Genomic DNA, 25,323 nt, shown 5'->3' with positions numbered 1-25,323 from the left:
GGAGCACCCCCTCTCCTGGGGGCTCCCCCAGGCCGCAAGCACCAGGAGTCACCGTCCCAATCTCGGGGTACTGGGTTGTAGTTCTCAGATGTGGCCAGCAGGGGGCGCGGACACACACACACACGCGCGGCAGTTCTCAGCCCCTCCACCAGGGGGCAGCAAGGACGCCCCCCCCAACACATTGGGCTCCAGCTCAGCTTGTGGGGTTGTGTACCCCCTCAAAGCCCTTCGCTGTGTGGTGTGTCCCCGCCGTGTTGGGTCTCCCTGTGCACGTTGCGTTGTGCGGTGTGCCGCCTTGCTGGCGAGAAGTGTTGTGTCCCTGTTGTGTTGTGTCCCCGCTTTGTGTGCCTGGGGGGGTGTTTGCAGCAGCTCCTCGCGCTTGGGGGCTCCCTGGGCTGGTCCGGGTGTCTGTTGTTGTTTTGTGTGGTTCTGATGGGTCCTTCCTGGGCGTCGCAGGCTTGCGGGCCCCTGCTGTGCAAGATGTTGTCTCTTCTCAGGTGTGCAGCGGGTCGTGTGTCTCTGGCGCTGCCTGGCTGTGAGCGGTGTGTCCCTGTTGTGTGTTGTATCCCCCAGGAGTGGGTGTTGGGGGCATGGCGTGCATTTGTGGTGCCTCCTTCCTCAGGCCGTCTCCCTGTGGTGTTGTGTGTCTGTGTGCAACAGTTTACACACACACAGCCCAGCTGCAGCCTCCGGTCTCTGCCGGAGCGGGGGCGGGGCCAAGCCGCCAAGCCACGCCCCCAGACCCCCCCCCCCCTGTCTGGAGCGGAACGAGGGAGCGAGCAGAGAGACCGGAGGAGAAATGCGGGTCGGGGGAAGGGAGATCGATACCCTCAGGGAGCGAGGGAGTGAGACAGCCGGAAGGGACGAGAGCAGAGGAGGAGGAGGGTGGAAAAGGAGGGAGGGTAGAAGAGGGAGAGGAGGAGGGCGGAGAAGGTGTGAGGGTAGAAGGAGGAGAGGAGGAGGGCGGAGAAGGAGGGAGGGTAAAAGAGGGGAAGGAGGGAGGGTAGAAGGCAAAGAAGAAGGGCAGAGAAGGAGGGAGGGTAGAAGAGGGGAAGGAGAAGGGCAGAGAAAGAGGGAGGGTAGAAGGGGAAGAAGGAGGGTGGAGAAGGAGGGAGGGTAGAAGGGGGAGAGGAGGAAGGCAGAGAAGGAAGGACGGTAAAAGCAGAGAAGGAGGGAGGGTAGAAGGGGGAGAGGAGGAGGGCGGAGAAGGAAGGAAGATAAAAGAGGGGAAGGAGGAGGGCGGGGAAGGAGGGAGGGTAAAAGAGGGGAAGGAGGAGGGCGGAGAAGGAGGGAGGGTAAAAGAGGGGGAGGAGGAGAGCGGGGAAGGATGGAGGGTAAGAGGGAAGGAGAAGGGCAGAGAAGGAGGGAGGGTAGAAGCGGGAGAGGAGGAGGGTGGAGAAGGAAGGAAGATAAAAGAGGGGAAGGAGGAGGGCGGGAAAGGAGGGAGGGTAGAAGGGGGAAGGAGGAGGGCGGAGAAGGAGGGAGGGTAAAAGAGGGGGAGGAGGAGAGCAGGGAAGGATGGAGGGTAGAAGGGGAAGGAGAAGGGCAGAGAAGGAGGGAGGGTAGAAGAGGGAAGGAGGAGGGCGGAGAAGGAGGGAGTGTAAAAGAGGGGGAGGAGGAGAGCGGGGAAGGATGGAGGGTAGAAGGGAAAAGAGCAGGGCAGAGAAGGAGGGAGGGTAGAAGAGGGAGGGAGGAGAAGGAGGGAGCGTGACGGAGCCAGAGGAGGAGAGGGGAAGGAGGGAGCGTGACGGAGCCAGAGGAGGAGCGGGGAAGGAGGGAGCGTGACGGAGCCAGAGGAGGAGAGGGGAAGCCGGTGGCAGAGGCTGCAGGAGGAGACAGCCAGGCCGCTGTCCACACCTCCGCCCAGGTACGCGCCTTGTTCCCTTCTTCTGCCTCTGCCGGCACCCCCCAAACCTTAACCCCCCACCCCCCGTCTGCAGCTGCCTCTGTGTGTGTGTCTCCTTGTGCCGTGTCAGTCCCTAGGGTGTTGTGGGCATGTGTCTATGCTGTGCATGTCCATCCCTGCACTTGGTGTTGTGCGTGTGTCCCTGGTGTGAGTGTGTAGCCCTACACTGGGTGTTGTTTCTTTGTGTGTCCATCCATACAGGGGGTCGTAGAGTTGTGTGTCTGTCTAGTCCTACGCTGCGTGTTGTGTGTGTGTGTCCCGGCCCTGAGGGTTGTAGATTTCAAGGCACAAGGACACACCCACAGGACTCTGCTCAAGTCCAAGGCCTTCTTCCAGGCCCACAGCTGGGGGATGGAGGAGCCGGGGTTGGATGAGCCAGTGTGTCATTGTGTGTGTGTGTTGTGTGGCCCTGTTGTGTGTCACTGCTGTACTGTGTGTTGTGTATCAGCATTGTGCCGGTGTGTTGTGCATCATTGTTGTGCTGGTGTGTTGTGTTGTGTCTCGACACCATGTGTCCTGGTTGTATGTCAGTGTGAAGCTGATGTGATGTGTGTCCCTGTTGTGTCTCTACACACCCTGAGCATGCCCTGTTTGTTATGTTGTTTGTGGTTAGCCCCGGTTGTGTTACATCTCCCCAAAGCCTCTCCCCCAACCCCTCTCCCAACACACTGGGACCCCCCTCCCCCGCCCCCAGATTAACCTCCCACCCCCAAACCCAGGGAAAGGTTAAAAATAATCAAAGTGAGAATTATGCTTCTCCATTTCCACTGTGATCCCAGCCCAGATTTTCTGCCCATTGTGTTATTTTAACACAACTTGTGTGCCCTGGGGGAGGATTTGGGGGAGGGGCTCTGGGTTTTGGGTGGGCAGGAAAAGTGAGGCCGGTGGATCTGAACCCCAAATCACTGCTGGGTGAATTGAGAAGTTTGTTGTGTTGGGGTGACCCACAATGGGAGGTGGGGGACTTTACGCACACACACACGGGTGGGGCAGCCACACAACATTGAGTAACGGTGTGTGGAAGGGTCTGTGGAGCATAACGCACAAGCCTGGCACACAGGAGAGAGGAGGCAACACGACAACAATGTAGTTCAGATACACACACCCCCCCAATGCTCTCCACATACACACACACACAACACAACACTCCACACACACACAGATAGTGCCCCTCACTCCGGACCCCCAGCCCCTGCTGGCCCAGCCCCGGGCTCCCCCGGCCCCCGGATTGTCTGAGTCACATCCCAGCCCTGAGCCAGGGACCCGCAGGCCCCAGATCCTCCAGCTGGTGCTGATGGGGCAGAAACGTCTCTGGACAGGGGCTTCCCTCCCTCCCCCCCCCGCCCCGCAGCCCTGCCGGGGCCCCTCACTCCCGACTCACAGCCCCTGCCAGCCCAGCCCACACCACTCACCCCATCCCTGCCCCCTCACTCTCAATCACACTCTGTGTTGTGATTTAAATCTCTCTCGAGGGGGATGCTTGCTATCCTCCCAAAAACCCCCCTCCATTCATCTCCTCACCCATCCACCCACCCAAACCCCCCTCCGTCCACCCACCCACCCAGCTCTAACCCCCAGCCACCCACATCTTCATCCATCCACCCACCCAAACCCCCCTCCGTCCACCCACCCACCTAGCTCTAACCCCCAGCCACCCATATCTTCATCCATCCACCCACCCAAACCCCCCTCCACCCATCCACCCACCTCTCACCCTCATCCATCCACCCACCAAAACCCTCCTCCTTTCATCCATCCACCCACAATCCCATCCATCCACCGACCCAAACCCCACTCCACCCACCCACCTCTAAACCCCATCCATCCACCCATCCAAAACCCACCTCCTTTCATCCATCCATCCACCCACAACCCTGCCCACCCACCCACCTCTCACCCTCATCCATCCACCCACCCAAACCCCCCTCCTTTCATCCATCCACCCACAACCCCGTCCATCCATCTACCCATCCAAACACTCATCCACAGTCGCTGTCCATCCTTCCATCCACCCACAAGCTGCAGAATCTATCTAGCCCTGTGTGCGTCTCCCACCCATCTCACCTGCCACATGTCCCATCTCGCCCTTCCAGACCCACCATGTCGGAGGTGGACAAGTCCCAGCCAGTGGCCCTGGGGGCCTCACGGGTTGAGCTCCGGGTCTCATGCTGGAACCTCCTGGACCGGGACACCCTGACCAACCCGAACCCCTGCGTGGTGCTGAAGCAGCTCAGCGAGGGGGAGTGGAGCGAGGTATGAGGTTGGCAAGGGGTGGATGCAGATCCCCTCCACCAGTCTCCTGATCATTCCCTGCCCCAGGAAGCCTCCCCCTTCGGCTGCCCCACAGTCCCCCGTTCTCACCCAGGGGAAATTGGGGGACCCCCATGGTGCCCCTCAATTTCTCAGGTGTGTCCCTCTTCCCCTCTTTTCTCTGCTCTGGGCTTCCACCTCTTGGCCCCCCAAACTCTCTCCCCCAGATAGGGGACGTGGCCCCTTAAGCCACCGTCCCATCATCCTCCAAAGGGGGTGCTCCCCAAACCCTAGTGCCCCCTCTTCCTCAGAGCCCCTGCTCTCCGCTGAATCTCCTCTTGAACCCTGTCCCCCACCCCCAGGTGGGGCGCTCTGAGATCATGCACTGCAGCCTGAACCCCGTCTTCTCCCACATCTTCCCACTGGACTACTTCTTCGAGGAGATGCAGACGCTGTGCTTCAAAGTCTACGATGCCGACGCCAAGGGCACTGTGGATGCGGGGTTCCAGGATGATGCTTTCCTGGGGGAGGCCGAGTGCTCCCTGGGCCAGGTGGGGATACGGAGTAAACCCCCAGATAACCCTAGCCCTAAACCTAACCCTTGGGACATGGGGTAAACCCCCAGATAACCCTAACCCTAAACCTAACCCTGGGGGCATGGGGTAAACCCCCAGACAACCCTAACCCTAAACCTAACCCAGGGACATGGGGTAAACCCCCAGACAACCCTAACCCTAAACCTAACCCTGGGGGCATGGGGTAAACCCCCAGATAACCCGAACCCTAAACCTAACTCTGGGGACATGGGGTAAACCCCCAGATAACCCTAACCTAACCCTAGCCCTGGGACAGGAGGCAATGAAAGGTACATCCCCTGATAACAATAACCTCTAGCTCTACCCCTGGGCCTCGAGTTGAGGTGGGATATGCCCTTGCTCACCATAACCCAACACTAACCCCGAACCCGGGGATACATGGTGATGTCTGCCACACATCAAACCTTAGCCACTAACCCCTATGCACAGTGCCCCCAAAGTTAACTTCTCACCTAACCCTAACCCCCCCACAACTTCATCATAACCCCAAGCAACTGGTGCTGCAGCCCGAAGGCAAAGCCCGTGAGTGCCCCTTCTATGCCTCCCCTTTGTCCTGCTCTCCACCCTTCTCGCTCTGTACCCCCCGAGCTCCGCCTGACCTCTCTCCCCCATCGTGGCAGATCGTGTCCCAGACCAAGGTCACCAAGCCGCTGCTACTCAAGACAGGGAAGACTGCGGGAAACTCCACCATCACGGTAGGAGGGCTACTGGGCTGGGATGAGGGAGACACTTACCCCCAGAGAGAGCTGGAGAGAAGAGAACTAGTAGTTTAGAGTTGGGGGCGGGGGCTAGGAGCCAGGACTCCTGGGTCCTATCCACAGCTCCGGGAGGGGAGTGGAGTTTAGTGGCTAGGTAGAACAGAGTCGGTGTATGGTTAGCGAGAGGTGGGACTAGGCCAGCAGCGGCTTGTGTGTCAGCATAACAAAGTTATCCAGGCTCTGCCTGTGGGTCTCTTGTGTCTCTTGCTGGGTCCATCCATGTCTCTCCCACCCAGATTGAAGCAGAAGAGGTCACTAGTACCAACGACTTTGTGCAGCTTGAGTTCCGGGCTCAGAAGCTGGACAACAAGGTAAGAGAGAGAGTTTCCCTTCCCCTGCCCAGAGAACCCAGGAGTCCTGGCTCCCAGCCCCCTCTGCTCCAACCCACCACACCCCACTCCCCTCCCAGAGCTGGCCTGGAACCCAGGAGTCCTGGGGCAGATTCTCTCTCTCCCTCGCTGTAGGATCTCTTCAGCAAGTCTGACCCTTTCCTGGAAATCTACAAGGTGAACAGTAACAACACGGAGCAGCTGGTGATGAGGACGGAGGTGAGGGGCTGGGGCAAGGGAAGACTGGGGGTTTCGGGGGGAGAGGAAGCTGGGCGGTTGGCAGGGAGGTTGTCTGGAGGCAGTGGGGGGGTAGGGTGGGAGAGGGGGTGAAGGGAGAGGGGTGGGGTGGTGCCAGGTTGGGGATGGGGTGGCAAGGTGAAGTGGGTGGTAGAGACCCATATTCACCCAGCTAACCCCCCCCCAGGTGATAAATAACAACCTCAGCCCCAGCTGGGAACCCTTCCGCCTCTCCCTCCACTCGCTGTGCAGCTGTGACCCAGACAAGACCATACGGGTGAGTGCCCAGATGCCTGGGTTCTCTCTCCAGCTCTGGGAGGGAAGTGGGGTCCAGTGGTTAGAGCGGGGGGGGGGCTGGGAGCCAGGACTCCTGGGTTCTATCCTGGCTCTGGAAGGGGATGGGGTGCGGGGGGTCTCTCACACTATCACTCCATCTCTCTTTTCTCCCAGTGTGTCGTTTACGACTATAACTCCAGCGGGAAACACGATTACATCGGTGAATTCACGACAACCTTCCGTGAAATGCAGGAGGTTTCCTCAGGGAAAGAGGTATAGAGGGTGGGGTTGGGAGCCACGACTCCTGGGTTCTCTTCCTGGTTCTGAGAGGGGGGTGGGGTCTGGTGGGTTAGAGTAGGAGGGGACTGGGAGCCAGGACTCCTGGGTTCCATCCCCAGCTCTGGTAAGGGAGTGGGGTTGAGCGGGTTGAGGGGGGTGGGCCTGGGAGCCAGGACTCCTGGGTTCTCTCCCCAGCACTGGAGCAGGTGAGAATTGGAAGGTACAGATCTGACCCCCCCCCCTTTCCCTATCGCTGGACAGGTGGAGTTTGAGTGCATCAACCCAAAGTACCAGGAGAAGAAGAAACACTACACTAACTCTGGCATGGTGCTTCTGACCCAGTGCAAGGTGAGTGAGGGGGTGACAGGGGGCGGGGCTAAAGGATGGTTCTGTGGGCAGTGCCTGGGGAGCAGGACTCCTGGGTCCAATTCATTACTTTACCACAGACTCGCTGTGCAACCTTGTCAAGCCACTAAGTACTTCCATACCTTCGTCAATAAGTAATTCACTCTGTTTTATTAATAACTGTGGCCCTCCTCATTATTTTAACTAATTATTCTTCTGCATTAATGATTTGTCTGTATGATTAACCGGTTGCGAGTTTTTACCTTTCTACTTCAATTAATTAGCATTATTAATTATCACTGAGCACCGGGCGACAGTAGTTATCACTATCAGTGGCTTGCTGGACGTATCCCGCAAGGGTCGGTCCTGGGTCCGGTCCCAGTCAATATTGTCGTTAACGACTTGGCTAATGGAGTGGAGAGGAGGCTTATGAAATCTGTGGATGCCAGCAAGCTGGGTGGGGTTGCCAGCACTTTGGAGGGCAGGGTTAGCAATCAAAAATGACCTTGACTAAGTGGAGAATTGGTCTGAAACCAATGGGATGAAATTCAACGAAGGCAAGTGCAAAGTACTTCCCTTGGGAAGGAAAACTCAGACGGCAAAGCGGGGAAGGCGCTGGGGGTTCGAGCGGCTCCCAGACGGAAGATGAGCCAACCATGTGGCGCAGTTAGGAGAAAGGGGCGTATTAACAGGAGGGTGGTGCGTCAGACATGGGAGATAATTATCTCACTCTGCTTGGCACTGACGAGGCCTCAGCAGAATATTGCGTCCAGTTCTGGGTGTCACGTTTCAGTGGAGATATAGACAAATTGGAGAGAGTCCAGAGGAGAGCAACAAACAGTGATCAAAGGGTTAGAAAAATCTGATCTAGGAGGGAAGGTTAAAACCAACTGGGCATGTCTGGTCTACAGAAGGTTGAGGTGGGAACCCGCTGACAGGCTTTAATGGGTGAAGGGCCGTTCTGAAGAGGACGGGGATCCATTGTTCTCTGTGGACGGCAGGACCAGATGTCCTGGGGCTTATCTCACAGCAAGGGAGAGCGAGGTTGGACATTAGGAGAAACTCCCGAACCCTCGGGGGAGTTCAGCATCCAGGGGAGGTTGGGGAAGCCCCAGTGTTGGAGGTTTGGAAGACCCGGGTGGACAAAGACCCGTCAGGGCTGGGCTTGGGTTACGTGGTCCTGCCTCAGCGCCGGGGGGCTGGAGTCGGCGAGGTCCCTTCCACCCAATGTTGCCACGTCTCTGCGATGAACGGCTCACTATCGCTCACTGTTAATGCCTCGTTATGAATCCTCACTGATGCCGCTAATATTATTTCACCCTCTCCGGGCAGGTGGAGAAGGTTCACACGTTCCTGGATTACATCATGGGCGGACTGCAGATCTACTTCACGGTGAGGCAGCTGGGCCCACTGGCGGGGCGGGGGGAGGCTCAGACTGGGGCATGAACCCTGCCCTCTAACCCCAGGGAGCTGCCCGCCCGTTCCCCTGCAGGTGGCAATTGACTTCACGGCTTCCAACGGCGACCCGCGCAGCGAACACTCCCTGCATTTCATCAACCCCAAGGAACCCAACGAATACCTCAAAGCGCTGTCAGCCGTGGGTGAGATCTGCCAGGACTATGACAGGTAACAGTGCCCCCTAGGGCAGAGACCCTGCATGGCCATCCCGGATGCCTGGGTTCCATCCCAGGCTCTCCCCCGCCCCACCCCAACAGCAAATTACCCACCATGCATTGCCCCAGAATCCGGCTCTTGCAAACTACCCGCAGAAAGCTACTCCGTGTTTACCACAAGAGTCTCTGCTCTCAAAAACTACCCACAATCCTTTGCAGCAGCAAATTACCCACAGTCCTTTGCTCTGGAGTCCCGTGGTAGCAAGTTACCCACAGTCCTTTGCAATAGGGTCTTGCTATCTCAAGTTATACCCCTGGGGCTGGGAGCCTTGCACTGTCATCCTGGACTCCTGGGTCCCATTTGCTGTTCAGGGTTCATTGGCTTGACCCCTGTCTCTCTCTCTTCCAGCGACAAGAAGTTTCCAGCCTTTGGATTTGGGGCACGGATCCCCCCAAACTACGAGGTACATTTCAGGAAGCTGGGGGTGGGGGAGTAGATCGGGGGGCAGCGTTTGCCCTCTCTCTGAGCCAGCGTCTCCTCTTTTCTCAGGTCTCCCATGATTTTGCCATCAACTTCGACCCAGACAACCCGGAGTGTGAACGTAGGAGAATCTCTCTCTCTTTGTTAGCGAGTGTCATTTGTTAACCTAGGCAATGCTCAACAGACCCCTGACCGAGATGAGCCCAGGAGGACCCAGGAGTCCTGGCTCCCAGCCCCCCTCTGCTCTAACCACCAGACCCCACTCCCCTCCGGGAGCCAGGGTGTAACGATGCTGGTTCTGGTGGGACCCAACTGCGAGTGCCAATTCAGGACAAATGGCTCAAAGCAGGGCAGTTACAGCCCAGGGCTGGGGTTTCTGTGCACACCAAGGCAAACCCAACCAGCCGGCCAGAGAGGACTTTGGTTTTACCCCACTGGCTAACCACAAGTCACACAAGCAATTCCCTTTGACACTCCAGTTTCCCAGTATCCCACCAGTGCCCCTCGTTATAGGGACAGATGGTTATGAAAACCAATACCCCAGAAGAAGAACAAAGGTTCTCTCGATCCCAGAGGTCCAAGCCCCAGATTCAGGTCAATAGACAAATCAGATCTTACCCACAAATCATGCTGCTGCCGATCCCTTAGAAGCTAAAATCTAAAGGTTTATTCATAAAAGGAAAAGATAGAGACGAGAGCTAGAATCGGTTACATGGAATCAGCAACATCCAGTCATGGCCAAGTGCTTGGTTCAGGCTTGCGGCAGGGGTGGAATAAACGGCAGGTTCCAATCCAGTCTCTGGAGAACGTCCCCAGCTGGGGTGGGTCCTTCAGTCCTTGGGTCAGAGCTTCAGTGGAGCAAAGTCCCTCCAGAGGCAAGAAGCAGGACTGACGACCAGATAGAGACGAGGCGTCAGGCTTTTCTAGGCTTTTCCAGGTGGAAGGACCCCTCTTTGTTCTCCCTGTGGAAAATTACAGCAAAATGGAGTTTGGGGTCACATGGTCAGGTCCCTGCCCACCTGGCTGAGTCCCCAGGCGTCTGCCTTCTCGCAGTGGGTCCATTGTGTTGCTGATGGTCCTGAGTGGGCATCAAGCAGGCTAGGCAGAGCTGACACCAGCTTTTCTGGGGTGTCACGCAGAAGAATAGCACAAGTTTGAACTACAGACAGTAGAGAGCCAATATTCATAACTCCAACTACAGAAATGATACCCACATATAGCCAGGACAGTCAGCACCAGCAAACCATCACCTCGTCTGAGACCCCTCGTTTGACCCCCTTTACACAAGATTTGGTGCCACTACAGGACCTTGGTTGCAACAATGTTCTATACGGTCCCAGATTATGCCAGTAACGTCACAAGGGGACCGAACTCAGGAGTTCTGGCTCCCAGCCCCCCTCTGCTAGAACCACTAGACCCCCCTCCCCTCCCAGAGCCAGAACCCAGGAGTCCCGGCTCCCAGCCCTCCCCTGCTCCAACTACTAGACCCCACCCCCTCCCCGAGCCCGGGAGAGAACTCCAGACTCCTGAGCATTTCTCCCCCGCAGGGATCTCGGGGGTGATCGAGGCCTACAAGCGGTGCCTGCCCCAGATCCAGCTCTACGGCCCCACCAACCTGGCCCCCATCATCAACCGGGTGCTGGCCCCCGCCAGCGAGGAAGAGGGCAGCGGGCCTCCCATGGTGAGGGGGAAGGGCAGAAGGAGAGAGGGAGGGGGCTGGACACAGAGGGAGTTTGGGGTCCCCCCAGCACCGACCTCCCCCTTCTCCCCAGCGCTACCGGGTGCTCCTGGTGCTGACGGACGGGGTGCTGAGCGACATGCCGGCCACGCGGGAAGCTGTCATCCGAGCCTCGCACCTGCCCGTCTCCATCATCATTGTGGGGGTGGGGAACACCGACTTCTCTGACATGCGGGCGCTGGACGAGGAGGACGGGACCCAGGAGTCCGAGGGGAAGCGGGCCGCCCGCGACATCGTCCAGTTTGTGCCCTTCCGCGAGTTCAAGAAGGTGAGTGGGAGACGGGGGCCCCCTCCGTCCGGCTCCTCGACGCTCCCTCCCTCCGACCCCCCCTCCGTCCGGCTCCTCGACGCTCCCTCCCTCCGTCCCCCCCTCCGTCCGGCTCCTCGACGCTCCCTCCCTCCGACCCCCCCTCCGTCCGGCTCCTCGACGCTCCCTCCCTCCGACCCCCCCTCCGTCCGGCTCCTCGACGCTCCCTCCCTCCGTCCGGCTCCTCGACGCTCCCTCCCTCCGTCCCCCCCTCCGTCCGGCTCCTCGACGCTCCCTCCCTCCGACCCCCCCTCCGTCCGGCTCCTCGACGCTCCCTCCCTCCGACCCCCCCTCCGTCCGGCTCCTCGACGCTCCCTCCCTCCGACCCCCCCTCCGTCCGGCTCCTCGACGCTCCCTCCCTCCGACCCCCCCTCCGTCCGGCTCCTCGACGCTCCCTCCCTCCGTCCCCCCCTCCGTCCGGCTCCTCGACGCTCCCTCCCTCCGACCCCCCCTCCGTCCGGCTCCTCGACGCTCCCTCCCTCCGACCCCCCCTCCGTCCGGCTCCTCGACGCTCCCTCCCTCCGACCCCCCCTCCGTCCGGCTCCTCGACGCTCCCTCCCTCCGTCCCCCCCTCCGTCCGGCTCCTCGACGCTCCCTCCCTCCGACCCCCCCTCCGTCCGGCTCCTCGACGCTCCCTCCCTCCGTCCCCCCCTCCGTCCGGCTCCTCGACGCTCCCTCCCTCCGTCCGGCTCCTCGACGCTCCCTCCCTCCGTCCCCCCCTCCGTCCGGCTCCTCGACGCTCCCTCCCTCCGACCCCCCCTCCGTCCGGTTCCTCGACGCTCCCTCCCTCCGTCCCCCCCTCCGTCCGGCTCCTCGACGCTCCCTCCCTCCGTCCGGCTCCTGGACGCTCCCTCCCTCCGACCCCCCCTCCGTCCGGCTCCTCGACGCTCCCTCCCTCCGTCCCCCCCTCCGTCCGGCTCCTCGACGCTCCCTCCCTCCGTCCGGCTCCTCGACGCTCCCCCCCTCCGTCCGGCTCCTCGACGCTCCCTCCCTCCGTCCGGCTCCTCGACGCTCCCTCCCTCCGACCCCCCCTCCGTCCGGCTCCTCGACGCTCCCTCCCTCCGACCCCCCCTCCGTCCGGCTCCTCGACGCTCCCTCCCTCCGTCCCCCCCTCCGTCCGGCTCCTCGACGCTCCCTCCCTCCGACCCCCCCTCCGTCCGGCTCCTCGACGCTCCCTCCCTCCGACCCCCCCTCCGTCCGGCTCCTCGACGCTCCCTCCCTCCGACCCCCCCTCCGTCCGGCTCCTCGACGCTCCCTCCCTCCGACCCCCCCTCCGTCCGGCTCCTCGACGCTCCCTCCCTCCGACCCCCCCTCCGTCCGGCTCCTCGACGCTCCCTCCCTCCGTCCCCCCCTCCGTCCGGCTCCTCGACGCTCCCTCCCTCCGACCCCCCCTCCGTCCGGCTCCTCGACGCTCCCTCCCTCCGACCCCCCCTCCGTCCGGCTCCTCGACGCTCCCTCCCTCCGACCCCCCCTCCGTCCGGCTCCTCGACGCTCCCTCCCTCCGACCCCCCCTCCGTCCGGCTCCTCGACGCTCCCTCCCTCCGTCCGGCTCCTCGACGCTCCCTCCCTCCGTCCCCCCCTCCGTCCGGCTCCTCGACGCTCCCTCCCTCCGACCCCCCCTCCGTCCGGCTCCTCGACGCTCCCTCCCTCCGTCCCCCCCTCCGTCCGGCTCCTCGACGCTCCCTCCCTCCGTCCCCCCCTCCGTCCGGCTCCTCGACGCTCCCTCCCTCCGTCCCCCCCTCCGTCCGGCTCCTCGACGCTCCCTCCCTCCGTCCCCCCCTCCGTCCGGCTCCTCGACGCTCCCTCCCTCCGACCCCCCCTCCGTCCGGCTCCTCGACGCTCCCTCCCTCCGTCCCCCCCTCCGTCCGGCTCCTCGACGCTCCCTCCCTCCGACCCCCCCTCCGTCCGGCTCCTCGACGCTCCCTCCCTCCGTCCCCCCCTCCGTCCGGCTCCTCGACGCTCCCTCCCTCCGTCCCCCCCTCCGTCCGGCTCCTCGACGCTCCCTCCCTCCGTCCCCCCCTCCGTCCGGCTCCTCGACGCTCCCTCCCTCCGTCCCCCCCTCCGTCCGGCTCCTCGACGCTCCCTCCCTCCGACCCCCCCTCCGTCCGGCTCCTCGACGCTCCCTCCCTCCGACCCCCCCTCCGTCCGGCTCCTCGACGCTCCCTCCCTCCGACCCCCCCTCCGTCCGGCTCCTCGACGCTCCCTCCCTCCGACCCCCCATCGTTCCGGCTCCTCGACGCTCCCTCCCTCCGACCCCCCCTCCGTCCGGCTCCTCGACGCTCCCTCCCTCCGTCCCCCCCTCCGTCCGGCTCCTCGACGCTCCCTCCCTCCGACCCCCCCTCCGTCCGGCTCCTCGACGCTCCCTCCCTCCGACCCCCCCTCCGTCCGGCTCCTCGACGCTCCCTCCCTCCGACCCCCCCTCCGTCCGGCTCCTCGAGGCTCCCCCCCTCCGTCCGCTCTGCCTCACTCCCTCCATCTCTCTCCCCAGGCCCCCCCGGCAGCGCTGGCCAAGTGCGTGCTGGCCGAGGTCCCCAGCCAGGTGGTGGAGTTTTATGGCAGCCGCGGCATCGTCCCCGGCCCCCGAACTCCTCGGCCCCAGTGAGAGCACCGGGGCCCGACCCCCAGCCTGACCCAGGCCCCGACGGGTAAGTGCCCCCTTGTCCCCAAGGGGCGGGGCCGGGGCGGTGGCTCTTTTCCAATAACCTCTCTCTCCTCCTTCCTGCCTTTCTCCTTCCCTCCATCCTGCCCCCATCTCTCCCCCAGGTGCCTCTGTCCTTTACCTCTGCCGACCTTCGGCCTTTTCTCCTGGACCCCAGGGGCTCCGAGGACCGACGCAGGGTGAGGGGCTCCCAGCCCCATGGTGCCCTCCCCGACTGAGGGTGAAGGCTGGACCTGACCCCCCCACCACCACCACCGCCGCCGCCCCCATGGGCCCCATTGTTCTCAGGCCTCTAACTTCAGACCTGGGGTGACTCCCCACAAATCCTGTACCCAGATCCCAGCGTCCCACCCCGATTGCCCCTAATCCTCTGACCCTCCACCCCAGTCCCCCCACACCCTGGTCCTCCCACACCCCAAGCTGCCCCGCCCTCCCGAGTGGTGACTCCCACCCCACCCCCAGAGCAATGTCTCTCAGACCCCTCAATAAAGCCACCCCTATGGACACCCCATTCTCCGCCTGGGAGATTCATTGATCGGTGACCTCGCTCAGCAGGGCTGGGGGGGCAGGGACTGGACAGGAGACCACAGTGCTGTGGGGTGGTAGGTGCCACGTTGTGGGGTGTGGGGCTGGGGGGACAGCTTAGTTACATGAGGGGCTGGGTGGATAGAGGGCAGAGGGAGGGGTGGGGAAGGGGATGGAGAGAGGGACGGAGCCATCCCCTTGCCACGGCTCGTCCGCAAGATGCCCAGACCCGAGCCGCGCTGTCCATCCCCTGACCGCCCCCCTGGCCGCCCCTCGGCCCCCAACAAACGCCCCCGCGGCCCTCCCCCCAGCCCTGTGGGGCTCCCCTGGCACCCCCAGCGCTGGGGGCCCAGGGGAGCACTCTCTGGAGGCCACTGGGGCTGTCGTGCTAAACCCAGTGCCCTCCACGGGGAGGGGGAAGCTGCGTGGACAAAGATTTGGGGGCGCAGCGGCCAATCAGCTGAGCAGGGAGACGCTGGGCCCCACAGCTACGGCTGAACAAAGAGAAGGCGAAGGGGGATTTGATCCCCTTCTCTTGGGACCAACGTGGGCAACAAAAACAGGTTCATTCCCGTCTCAGGCAGGCACCAATTCAGCAGAAGCCAGGGCTGGCCGCAGAAGCTGGACGGCTTCACAGTGGACCCAAGGGGCAGATTTTGACCAGGGCGGGTATTGAACCAAGGGGACGATTGACGAGGGGCGCGGGGGGTTCGCCAGCCTTGAGACGGGCTGTTTTGGGGGCCAGCCAGGAATCCACGCAGGGAAGGGCCGGGGCTGGCGAGCTCCTCAGGGGGCTCCTGTCTGGGGCTCGCTGCCCCGTCTTCTCGCAGGCCAGGGGCTGCCTAGACCCACCGGCCGGGGGGACGGTTTCCGCTCGGCGGCCGCGCGGGCAACCGGAGCCAGGAGCCAGGAGCCAGCTCTGGCTTCCTCGGCGAACCCGGGCACGGAGCCAGCCATGAGCTAAGGCCACCCTTGGCACAGAGACGACTGCGTCAGCCCCATGCAGAGCTGGGGGTGGGGAGCCCGGGGCTGGGCTGGCAGGGGCTGGGGGTCGGGGGGGAGGGGCACCGGCAGGGCTGGGGGGGCAGGGCTGGGCTGGCTGCGGGTCGGGGGGGAGGGGCACCGGCAGGGCTGGGGGGGCAGGGGCTGTGGGTCGGGGGGCAGGGCTGGGCTGGCAGGAGCTGTGGGTCGGGGGAGGGGCACCGGCAGGGCTGGGCTGGCAGGAGCTGTGGGGGAGGGGCACCGGCAGTGCTGGGGGGGCAGGGCTGGGCTGGCAGGAGCTTTGGGTCGGGGGCAGGAGCATTGGCAGGGCTGGGGGGGCAGGGCTGGGCTGGCTGCGGGTCGGGGGGGAGGGGCACCGGCAGGGCTGGGGGGGCAGGGCTGGGCTGGCTGCGGGTCGGGGGGGAGGGGCACCGGCAGGACTGGGGGGGCAGGGCTGGGCTGGCAGGAGCTGTGGGTCGGGGGAGGGGCACCGGCAGTGCTGGGGGGGCAGGTCTGGGCTGGCAGGAGCTGTGGGTCGGGGGAGGGGCACCGGCAGGACTGGGGGGGCAGGGCTGGGCTGGCAGGAGCTGTGGGGGAGGGGCACCGGCAGTGCTGGGGGGGCAGGTCTGGGCTGGCAGGAGCTTTGGGTCGGGGGCAGGAGCATTGGCAGGGCTGGGGGGTCAGGGCTGGGCTGGCCGGGGGGCTGCAGGTCACCGGCAGGGCTGGGGGGTCAGGGCTGGGCTGGCTGGGGGGCTGCAGGTCACCGGCAGGGCGGGGGGGGGCTGCAGCCCTTCAAGGGTTAATCCCGTTTCATGCGGTAATTACAGGTTGTTGTGACTTCCCAGCAGCTGCTGGTTTTCTTGTGGGGGGGGGTGAATTTCCTGGTGTGGGGGCGTGGCCCAGTCCTGCCCCCCACCCCCTTACAACTGGCAGAGAACAAGAGCGCCCCCACACTGAACAGCGGGAATCCCTCCTCTAATCACCAGCACCCCCCCTCCCCGAGCCAGGGACAGAACCCAGGAGTCCTGGCTCCCTGCTCCCCCCCCCAACCAGCAGCCCCCCCTCCCCGAGCCAGGGCCAGAACCCAGGCGTCCTGGCTCCCTGCTCCCCCCCCTTAACCAGCAGCCCCCCCTCCCCGAGCCAGGGCCAGAACCCAGGCGTCCTGGCTCCCTGCTCCCCCCCTTAACCAGCAGCCCCCCCTCCCCGAGCCAGGGCCAGAACCCAGGCGTCCTGGCTCCCTGCTCCCCCCCCAACCACCAGCTCCCCCTCCCCGAGCCAGGGCCAGAACCCAGGCGTCCTGGCTCCCAGTCCCCCCCGGAATCCTCGGGCCACCTGCTGCCCAGAGCTGGGAGAGGATGTTGCATAGGAAGGGGATTGGGGGCGGGGCTGATACGCCCGAGGGGTGGGGCTTCCCTAGGCCTCTCCCCCTCTCTAGGCTCCACCCCCAGCCCACAAGAACTGCCAGCGCCGGGCTCGGTGGGGTCCGGTGATGTTTATTCTACAACGACATTGGAAAGCTGCGAGGGGAGCAACGGCTCTGGCCCCGCCCCTTGTGCCCCCACAAGCTCCGCCCCGTGGGCGGGGCTCCGCAGGTAGCCCGCCTCCTGGAGAGGGATGGTAAGGGGGCAGCAGCATTTGTGGGGCCGTGGGACTTTAAGACTAAAGCAGAATGTGGGGGGCTAAAATACTAACCCCCCCACACCCAGGGCAGGGCCGTGCGCCTCCAGCAGGGGGCGCAGGGACCCCCCACAAGCCCCGCCCCTAGACTTCGAGGGGGCTAGGGCCCGCCGAGTGGAAGTAGGGCGCACTGGGTGCTCTCAGGGGGTCCCTGGGGCTCCTAGAGGCTGCTATTGTGCTGAGGGGATCCCAGGGCACTTGGGGGTCCTGAGGGGTTGGTTGGTGGGAGCACCCCACTGTTGGGGGGCAGGGCATCAATAGAGAGTGGATTTGGGGGGGGAGGGGCTGGTGGTCCAGTAGGGAGAGGATGGGGGGTCTTTGGCTGACGTACTCCAATCCTGAGGAGCAGGGCGTCATAAGGGGGTGCAGCGCGGGTCTGAGCTCACTTCCAATATTGGGGAGCAGGGAGGCTTGAGGCTCAATATGGGGGGGCCCCAGGAGGTGGCTTGCTGATGCACTGCAGTAGGGGGGCACGTGTTGGTAGTGGGGTGTAGGGCTGGCTGGTGCACCCCCCTGGCCGGGTGCAGGGGGCTGATATTGGGGTACAGGAAGTGGCCAGCCATGGGTGCGGAGGGTCGCTCTGAGGGAGGTGGGGAGGCAATGGGGGGTACACAGGGTGCTTGGCTGCTGGTGCTGCTTTTTGGGGTGCAGCATCGGTGGGCATGACCGGCATGCAACAGGTGAGTCCAGCCCCCCCCCACACTCCCATTGTCAGAGGGAGGGTCCCCCACACCTACAGCCGCCCCCATCACAATCCACACAAACGTTGATCGGGCTCTCAAAAAAATTCCCTCCCCCTTCAACTTACTCCCCTCGGGAGGCAGGAAGGGGGAACCCTACAGTCACCCCCAAAATCCCCTGCTGCCCCCACAGGTCCCAGTCACACTCCCCCTGGTGGCAAAAGGGAGTAACACCGCTGGGACTGTGGAGAGCCTGGAGACGTCATTGAGCCAGTGGGTTCCCTCTGCTGGCCACAGGCGGAACGACACCCCCGAGGCCTCAGCAGAGCAGCGCCCCCTGCTGGCCACAGGCGGAACGACACCTCCCGAGGCCTCAGCAGAGCAGCGCCCCCTGCTGGCCACAGGCGGAACGACACCTCCCGAGGCCTCAGCAGAGCAGCGCCCCCTGCTGGCCACAGGCGGAACGACACCCCCGAGGCCTCAGCAGAGCAGCGCCCCCTGCTGGCCACAGGCGGAACGACACCCCCGAGGCCTCAGCAGAGCAGCGCCCCCTGCTGGCCACAGGCGGAACGACACCCCCGAGGCCTCAGCAGAGCAGCGCCCCCTGCTGGCCGCCCCCCCAGTGTCCGCGCCCCACGCCCCGGGGGCGGCTCAGAGGAAGCCCTGGGAGGGCGAGGGGGCCTGGGGCAGGAGCTTCTCGCAGCGGGCCTTGTAGAGGTCGCGCTCGCGGGCGAGCCGGGCCAGCTCCCCCCGCAGGGCCTCCAGCTCGCGGGCCAGCCGGGATTTCTCCGCCTCCAGCACGTGGCGCTGCTGGACCCGCTTGAAGCGGCAGGACTGGGCGTAGCCGCGGTTCTTCAGCGTGCGCCGCTTCTGCTTCAGCCGCAGCACCTCGTCCTTGCCGACGCCCCGCAGCCGCCGGTTCAGCTCCCGCACCGACATGCCCACGAGCTGCTCGTCCGAGAGCCGGTCGCGGAGCGGCGGGAGCTGCGGGGGAGGCAGGAATTAGCCCGGATCGACTGGACAGGGCGAGCGGGAGCCCCCCGCTCCGACCCGCAGCCCCCCGCTAGCCCAGCCCTGCACCCCCCAGCTCTGCCGGTGCCCCTCACTCCCGATCCGCAGCCCCCCGCCAGCCCAGCCCCCCACCCAGCTCTGCCGGTGCCCCTCACTCCCAACCCACAGCCCCCCGCCAGCCCAGCCTTGCCCCCCCACCCAGCTCTGCTGGTGCCCCTCACTCCTGACCCACTGGCCCCCGCCAGCCCAGCCCTGCCCCACTACTCTGCCATTGCCCCTCACTCCCGACCCCCAGCCCCCTGCCAGCCCAGCCCTGCCTCCCACCCAGTTCTGCCGGTGCCCCTCACTCCCAACCCCCAGCCCCCCGCCAGCCCAGCCCTGCCCCCCATCCAGCTCTGCTGGTGCCCCTCACTCCCAACCCACAGCCCCCCGCCAGCCCAGCCCTGCCCCCCTACTCTGCCATTGCCCCTCACTCCCGACCCCCAGCCCCCTGCCAGCCCAGCCCTGCCTCCCACCCAGTTCTGCCGGTGCCCCTCACTCCCAACCCCCAGCTAGCCCAGCCCTGCTCCCCCCTGTCCTGCCGGTGCCCCCCGCCCCGACCCGCAGCCCCCCGCCAGCCTAGCCCTGCCCCCCTGCTCTGCTGGTGCCCCTCACTCCCAACCCACAGCCCCCCGCCAGCCCAGCCCTGCCCCCCCCACCCAGCTCTGCTGGTGCCCCTCACTCCTGACCCACTGGCCCCCGCCAGCCCAGCCCTGCCCTCCTGCTCTGCCATTGGCCCTCACTCCTGACCCCCAGCCCCCTGCCAGCCCAGCCCTGACCCCCACCCAGCTCTGCCGGTGTCCCTCATTCCCAACCCCCAGCCCCCCGCCAGCCCAGCCCTGCCCCCCATCCAGCTCTGCCGGTGCCCCTCACTCCTGACCCGCTGGCCCCTGCCAGCCCAGCCTTGCCCCCCACCCAGCTCTGCCGGTGCCCCTCACTCTTGACCCCCAGCCCCCTGCCAGCCCAGCCTTGCCCCCCACCCAGCTCTGCCGGTGCCCCTCGCTCCCAACCTGCAGTCCCCCACTCCCAACCCGCAGCCCGTTGCTAGCCCAGCCCTGCCCCCCGCTGGCTCTGCCGGTGCCCCCTAAGTGTGTGTGTGTGTCTCTTTCTTTCCCCTCACATCCCCTTCTCCAGCCTTACCCCTCTCACCACCCACTCCCTGTCTACCTTCCCCACCCCTTTTCTCTCTGCCCCCACAACTCACCTGCTGTTGCGGCTGGAGCAGCCCCCCGGGGCAGAACCCCCCCTCGGCTGCCCCCCCCAGCAGGGCCTCCACCGCTTCCTCTGGGCTCAGCCCCAGCCCCTCCCCGCCCCCGGCCATCTGCTGGTGCAGCGCTGCTAGCCAGCAGAGCTCCTCCAGCCCTGCCTTGGGGTCCCCTCCATCCCCCAGCCCCACTTCGCTCAGCGTGGGGGAGGGTGGCACTGAGCTGCAGGGGGAGGGGCCCAGGGAGGCCCCGCCCATTGGGCCGGCCAGCTCACGCTTGACCTCAAACTTCAGCAGGTCAAAATCGTTGAGATATTCCAGGGCCAGGGGGCTGGTGGGGAACTCGGCTAGGGGCACTGACATCCTGGGTGGGGCAGCGTCGTGGGGCATGAGACCTGGGGGAGAGAAGAGAGACAGGTGAGGGGCCTGGGGCTGATTGGGCAGCAAACCCACTCCACTCTATATGGACCAGCAGTGTCTAAGGACCGGGATATATGGACCGGCTGTGTCCAAAGACTGGCTTTCTATGGACCGTTATATGGACCAGCTTTGTCAATGGGCCGGCTATACAGACCAACTTTCTAAACGGAAGAGCTATGTGGACCAGTTGTGTCTATGGACTGGCTTTCTACATAGACCAGCTTTGTCTATGGACCAGTTCTACAGACTCTGTCTATACAGAGTATGTTTCTGGTTTTATAAACCAGATATATGGACCAGCTGTGTATAGAGACTGGGATAAAGACCAGCTTTCTCTATAGGCCAGGTATAGGTAACAGCTAAGTCTTGGACTGGCCATATGGACCAATTTGGTATATTCACCAGCTATATAGACAGCCAAGGAACCACCCAGGTATCAGGGCAAAAGGATGTCTCCAATATAGGGTCCTTGCTCTATACAGACCTGTCTCCTATAGACCAATGGCTGTATATGGACTGGATTGATGTATGGTCCAATTTGGCTGGATTCACACAGGCTTTGCATTATGGGGTCCACTGTTCCCTCTGAGCTGTGCACGTGGGCACACAGATCCTAAACCCCATGGTTTAGACCACAAACATTTGCACGGAAGAAATTTTTTTGCACACACGGCCTGACAAAAATTAGAGGGAACATTGATGGGGTCCCTTGCTCGATATGGACTGCCTCTGGCTCACAGAGGAACAGGTCTACATGGGCCACCTGTGTGTATATGGACCAGTTCGGGGTAAGGATCGGGCTAGACAGACCGCAGAGGGAGCAGAGCAAGGCTAATGCTGCAAAGGCCCTCTCTGGTGGCAGATGGCCACGAATGGACCAGCCCAGGTACCATCCCCCAATTTCTCCCTCTCACAGGCGTCCCCTTCCCCTGTACAGCTCCTTGTCCCCCCACACACCCCCTCCATCCCCCCAACCCCTTTGTACCCCCAGTCCCACCCCCCATCCATCCCACACCCCCATGTCCCCACCCCCATCCACCCCTCAGTACACCCAGTCCCACCCCCCATCCCTCCCTCACCTCCTCCATACCCCCAGTCCCACCCCCACCCATCCCTCCCACACCCCCATGCCCCCACCCATCCCCCCTCCCCTCCATACTCCCATTCCCCCCACACCCCCTCCATACCCCCATCCTACCCCCCTATTCCCTCACACGTCCTCCATACCCCCACATCTCCCCACCTGCCCCTCTTCCACTGGGGGCCCCTGAACCTCGGACACCCAGATTCGCCCCTCCTCACCTGTCAACGCCACGCTTCGCCGCCAGGGGCCGCCCTGGGGAACCCCGGCGTCCGGGACCTGCCCTGAGCCGCAGCGGAGTCCCGGACGCCGAGGTCCCATTTAAAGAACCCCGGGCGCTGAGCTCACCCGCATCTCATTAGCCGCTGGCCAATGGGAAGCCGCCTCATTAGCATGTGGAGGCGGGGGGAGGGAATGAGGAAGTTCTGAGGGAGGACCGAGGGGGGATACGGCGGTGCCCCCCACAGCGCCCCTCCCCCCGGCTCCTGACCCCCCCAGCCGGGGTCACGGGGGGGGGAATCTGGTCTGATTAGCCAAGAATCCAATGACGACATAGGGGGGACACGAGGCCTCTCAGCGCCCAGCCCCCCCTTCCCCCAGATGTGCCCCTTCCCCCCAGCCCCACATATTGCCCCGGCCCCTCCTTTCCACCACCCTTCACAATCTCCCCCTACCGACGCCGAGCCCCAGACCCACAACCCTTCCTAGCCCCCCCTTCCCCCACCAGGTACCCCCAGCCCCATAACTTCTCCCCTCCCCACACATCCCCCCCTTTCTGTCCCCACCCCTCCCATCTTCCTCAGACACCGAGCCCCACATCCCCACCCCTCCCCCACCCCATGACTCAGCCTCTCCCCCACATGCCCCCTCCCACTTCTGGCCCTATCTGCTCACACTGACACCCCACAACCCCCCCCCACACAACCCCCCCAGCCTCTGCTTCCCCAGCCCCATAACTCCCTCAGAACAGTGGATCCAGCACTGAACCCCCTCCCCCTCCCCACACTGTCCTGCCTAACGGGGGGGGGCGGCAGGGTGGAGGAGCAGGGGGCTGTGGGGCGGGAGTGAGGGGCAGGGCGGGGGGGCAGGGGTCTGCGGGTCAGGAGTGAGGGGCACCAGGGGGCTGTGGGGCAGGAGTGAGGGGCACCGGGGGGCGGGGGCTGCGGGGCGGGAGTGAGGGGCACCGCAGGGGGATGGGAGCGGGTTCAGGTCGGGGGCAGGGGGCTGGGCCGGGTGTGTGGGGTGGTTCTGCCTAACAACAGGCCAGGATCAGGTGGGGGCCGCACGGGGGCTTGGGCCTGACAGGGTGAATTGGGTCTGAATGGCCCCGAGAATCCCCCGTCAGGGAGCATTAGAGACGCTGGCTGGAGCCATTGTCCCCCCGCCAGGGTATTAGAGCCCCCCCGCCCCCCTGCCCTGCGGTGCCCCTCACTCCCGCCCCGCAGTCCCCCGCCCCCCCTGCCCTGCGGTGCCCCTCTCTCCCGCCCCGCAGCCCCCTGCCCCCCACGCCCTGCCGGTGCCCCTCAGTCCGCCCCACAGCCCCCTGTCCCCCCGCCCTGCCGGTGCCCCTCACTCCTGACCCGCAGCCCCCAGCCAGCCCAGCCCTCCCCCCCACCCGCCCTGCCGGTGCCCCTCACTCCCGCCCCCTGCTCCCCCCACCTGGTGCCCCTCACTCCCGTCCCGCAGTCCCCTGCCCTCCCGCAGCCCTGCCGGTGCCCCTCACTCCCGAGCCGCAGCCCCCACAGCCCAGCGCTGGGACCCCCATGCCCTGCCAGTGCCCCTCACTCCCGATCCGCAGCCCCCCCTAGCCCAGCCCTGCAGCCCCCACCCTGCCGGTGCCCCTCACTCCTGACCCGCAGTCCCCGCCAGCCCAGCCCCCTGCTGGTGCCCCTCATTCCTGCCCCGCAGCCTCCTGCTCCCCCCACCCTGCCGGTGCCCCTCATTCCCGCCCCACAGCCCCCTGCCCCCCCGGCCCTGCCAGTGCCCCTCACCCCCGACCTGCAGTCCCCTGCTCCCCCCACCCTGCGGTTCCCCTCACTCCCGACCCGCAGCCCCCTGCCACCCCCGCCCTGCGGTGCCCCTCAGTCCGGACCCGCAGCCCCCACAGCCCAGCCCTGCCCCCACACTCTTCCGGGGCCCCTCACTCCTGAACCACAGCTCCTGCTAGCCCAGCCCTGTCCCACCCCCACTCTGCTGCTGCCCCTCACTCCTGACCCGTAGCCCCCCAGCTTATCCCACTTCAGAGACTTAGTCTCTGTTTAATTGGCCAGGCCTACAGCTGGCCCTGTGGGGGCCCCCTTCAGCCCTGGCTGACCCACATATGCCCCATGGCTAATCCTCGAGCCAGGGACACCTTTAATGGCCTCTGATCCCCCTCAAGCCGCTTTCCCCAGCCCCTGCCCCCTCCAGCCAGCAGACACCCAGGGGCTTAGGTGCTGGGGAGACATTTAATGAGATCAGTGTCTCTATCGGGGCGATTTCTCCTCTCGCAACAGCCAGGGGGCGAGGGGTTAAACTTTTACCCCCCCCCCAGGCCCTCCGCAGCTGAGGGGCTAGTGGTTAGATTGGGGGGGTGTCTCAGAGCTAGGACTGCTGGGTTCTCTCCCAGCACTGGGAGGGGAGCAGTGCCTAGTGGTTAGTCGGGAAGCGGGGGGGAGTGCTGGGAGGGGAGATGAACCCCCCAGCGTCTTTCCCCGTCTCAGAGCCCAGCCCAGCACTCACCCCGCTGCCAGTCAGCGCCCAGAGCTCCAGAAGCCCTGGGCAATTGGAACCAAAAGCAAAGGGTAGAGGGTTTGGGGAACTAGAAACCATTCTCCCCTCCCAGAGCTGGGGAAAGAACCCAGGAGTCCGGGCTCCCAGCCCCCTCTTCTCTAACCAGTAGCCCCATTCCCCTCCCAGAGCTGGGGCGAGAACCCAGGAGTCCGGTCTCCCAGCCCCTTCCACCCCACTCTAACCACTAGCCCCCAAGGTGGGGGGTCGGAGCGGAGAGGCGGTTAAAAGTTTAACCCCTCGCCCCCTGGCTGTTGTGAGAGGAGAAATGGCCCCGATAGAGACACTGATCTCATTAAATGTCTCCCCAGCACCTAATCCCCTGGTTGTCTGCTGGTCGTGGGCGGGGGGAACTGGGGGGGACCATGTGTCTCTTGGTGGGGGGTTAGACAGGAGACGTTTTGAGCTCTGGGAGCCTGGACTCCTGGGTTCTCTCCCTGGCTCTGGGAGGGGAGTGGGGTCTAGTGGTTAGAGTGGGGGGTGGGGAGCCTGGACTCCTGGGTTCTATCCCTGGCTCTGGGAGGGAAGTGGGGTCTAGTGGTTAGAGTGGGGGGGCTGAAACCCAGGACTCCTGGGTTCTCTTTCCTCTGGGTTTGTTATTAGCATTAATATCTGTCTCTGCTCCTGGGTGGGGTTGGGGGCGATTATAATTAATCGGCTCATAACGAGCTCAGTTCTATATTTTCTCTGATCGGCTCTCCCCGCCTCCAGGATCTGGCTGAGGGGGCCGGGGGGCCACGCATGTCACATGGGCCTGGCACACGCCTCGTTGGGCCTGGGCCATGTGTGGCCCCGGGGCAGGGGGGACGGGCCCATATTGCTAGCGTGTCCTTTCCATGGCCCTCATGTGTCATGGGGGCTGTCCTTTGCTCTCCTGTCCCTGGCGAGTCTAATGTGTGTCCGTTGGGCGTCTCTGCCTCTCCCGTGCCCTGGTGTGTCCATGAGTCTCCCGTTACCTTGGCATGTCTCTGGATCTAACATGTGCTTGGCATATCCGTGACTCGCCCGTGTCCCTGGTGTGTCCTTGGCATGTCCCTGGCATACCCGTGACTCTCCCGTGCCCTGGTGTGTCCATGAGTCTCCCGTGTCCTTGGCATGTCTCTGGATCTAACATTTGCTTGGCATGTCCGTGACTCACCCGTGTCCCTGGTGTGTCCTTGGT

At 64.2% G+C, this 25,323-nt stretch overlaps 2 protein-coding genes across 2 annotated transcripts; one reads left to right on the top strand and one right to left on the bottom strand.

Moving 5' to 3' along the window:
* Positions 1-1,691: 1,691 nt before the first annotated feature.
* On the top strand, positions 1,692-14,279 carry CPNE6 (copine 6). Its single transcript, XM_084645781.1, has 17 exons — positions 1,692-1,867; positions 4,000-4,159; positions 4,519-4,707; positions 5,373-5,447; positions 5,747-5,821; positions 5,975-6,058; positions 6,264-6,353; positions 6,527-6,625; positions 6,893-6,979; positions 8,309-8,368; positions 8,469-8,602; positions 8,999-9,053; positions 9,140-9,191; positions 10,618-10,751; positions 10,843-11,076; positions 13,604-13,760; positions 13,879-14,279. The coding sequence occupies exons 2-16, from the start codon at positions 4,007-4,009 to the stop codon at positions 13,715-13,717; spliced, it is 1,635 nt and encodes a 544-aa protein (XP_084501907.1). The 5' UTR covers positions 1,692-1,867; positions 4,000-4,006; the 3' UTR covers positions 13,718-13,760; positions 13,879-14,279.
* Positions 14,280-16,753: 2,474 nt separating this feature from the next.
* Positions 16,754-21,713, bottom strand: NRL (neural retina leucine zipper; the record flags this gene model as incomplete). Its single annotated transcript, XM_084646344.1, has 3 exons — positions 16,754-18,621; positions 19,892-20,286; positions 21,614-21,713. 3 exons carry the CDS (start codon positions 21,711-21,713, stop codon positions 18,289-18,291), a joined length of 828 nt encoding a protein of 275 aa, XP_084502470.1. The 3' UTR covers positions 16,754-18,288.
* Positions 21,714-25,323: the final 3,610 nt, after the last annotated feature.

The sequence above is a fragment of the Lepidochelys olivacea genome, assembly GCF_965140295.1.
Source record: "Lepidochelys olivacea isolate rLepOli2 genome assembly, chromosome: 13".
In the NCBI taxonomy this organism is placed as follows: Eukaryota; Metazoa; Chordata; order Testudines; family Cheloniidae; genus Lepidochelys; species Lepidochelys olivacea.
The sequence above is the reverse complement of the archived record's forward strand: the minus strand, read 5'-3'. Positions and strand labels throughout refer to the sequence as shown.

What these genes read in the sequence shown, in the direction of transcription:
- CPNE6 (XM_084645781.1), top strand. Translation starts at nt 4,007, where the DNA reads ATGTCGGAGGTGGACAAGTCCCAGCCAGTGGCCCTGGGGGCCTCACGG. An exon ending in CGGGAAACTCCACCATCACG is followed by an intron (nt 5,448 to 5,746) that starts GTAGGAGGGCTA and finishes TCTCCCACCCAG; the next exon opens with ATTGAAGCAGAAGAGGTCAC. An exon ending in AGCTGGTGATGAGGACGGAG is followed by an intron (nt 6,059 to 6,263) that starts GTGAGGGGCTGG and finishes ACCCCCCCCCAG; the next exon opens with GTGATAAATAACAACCTCAG.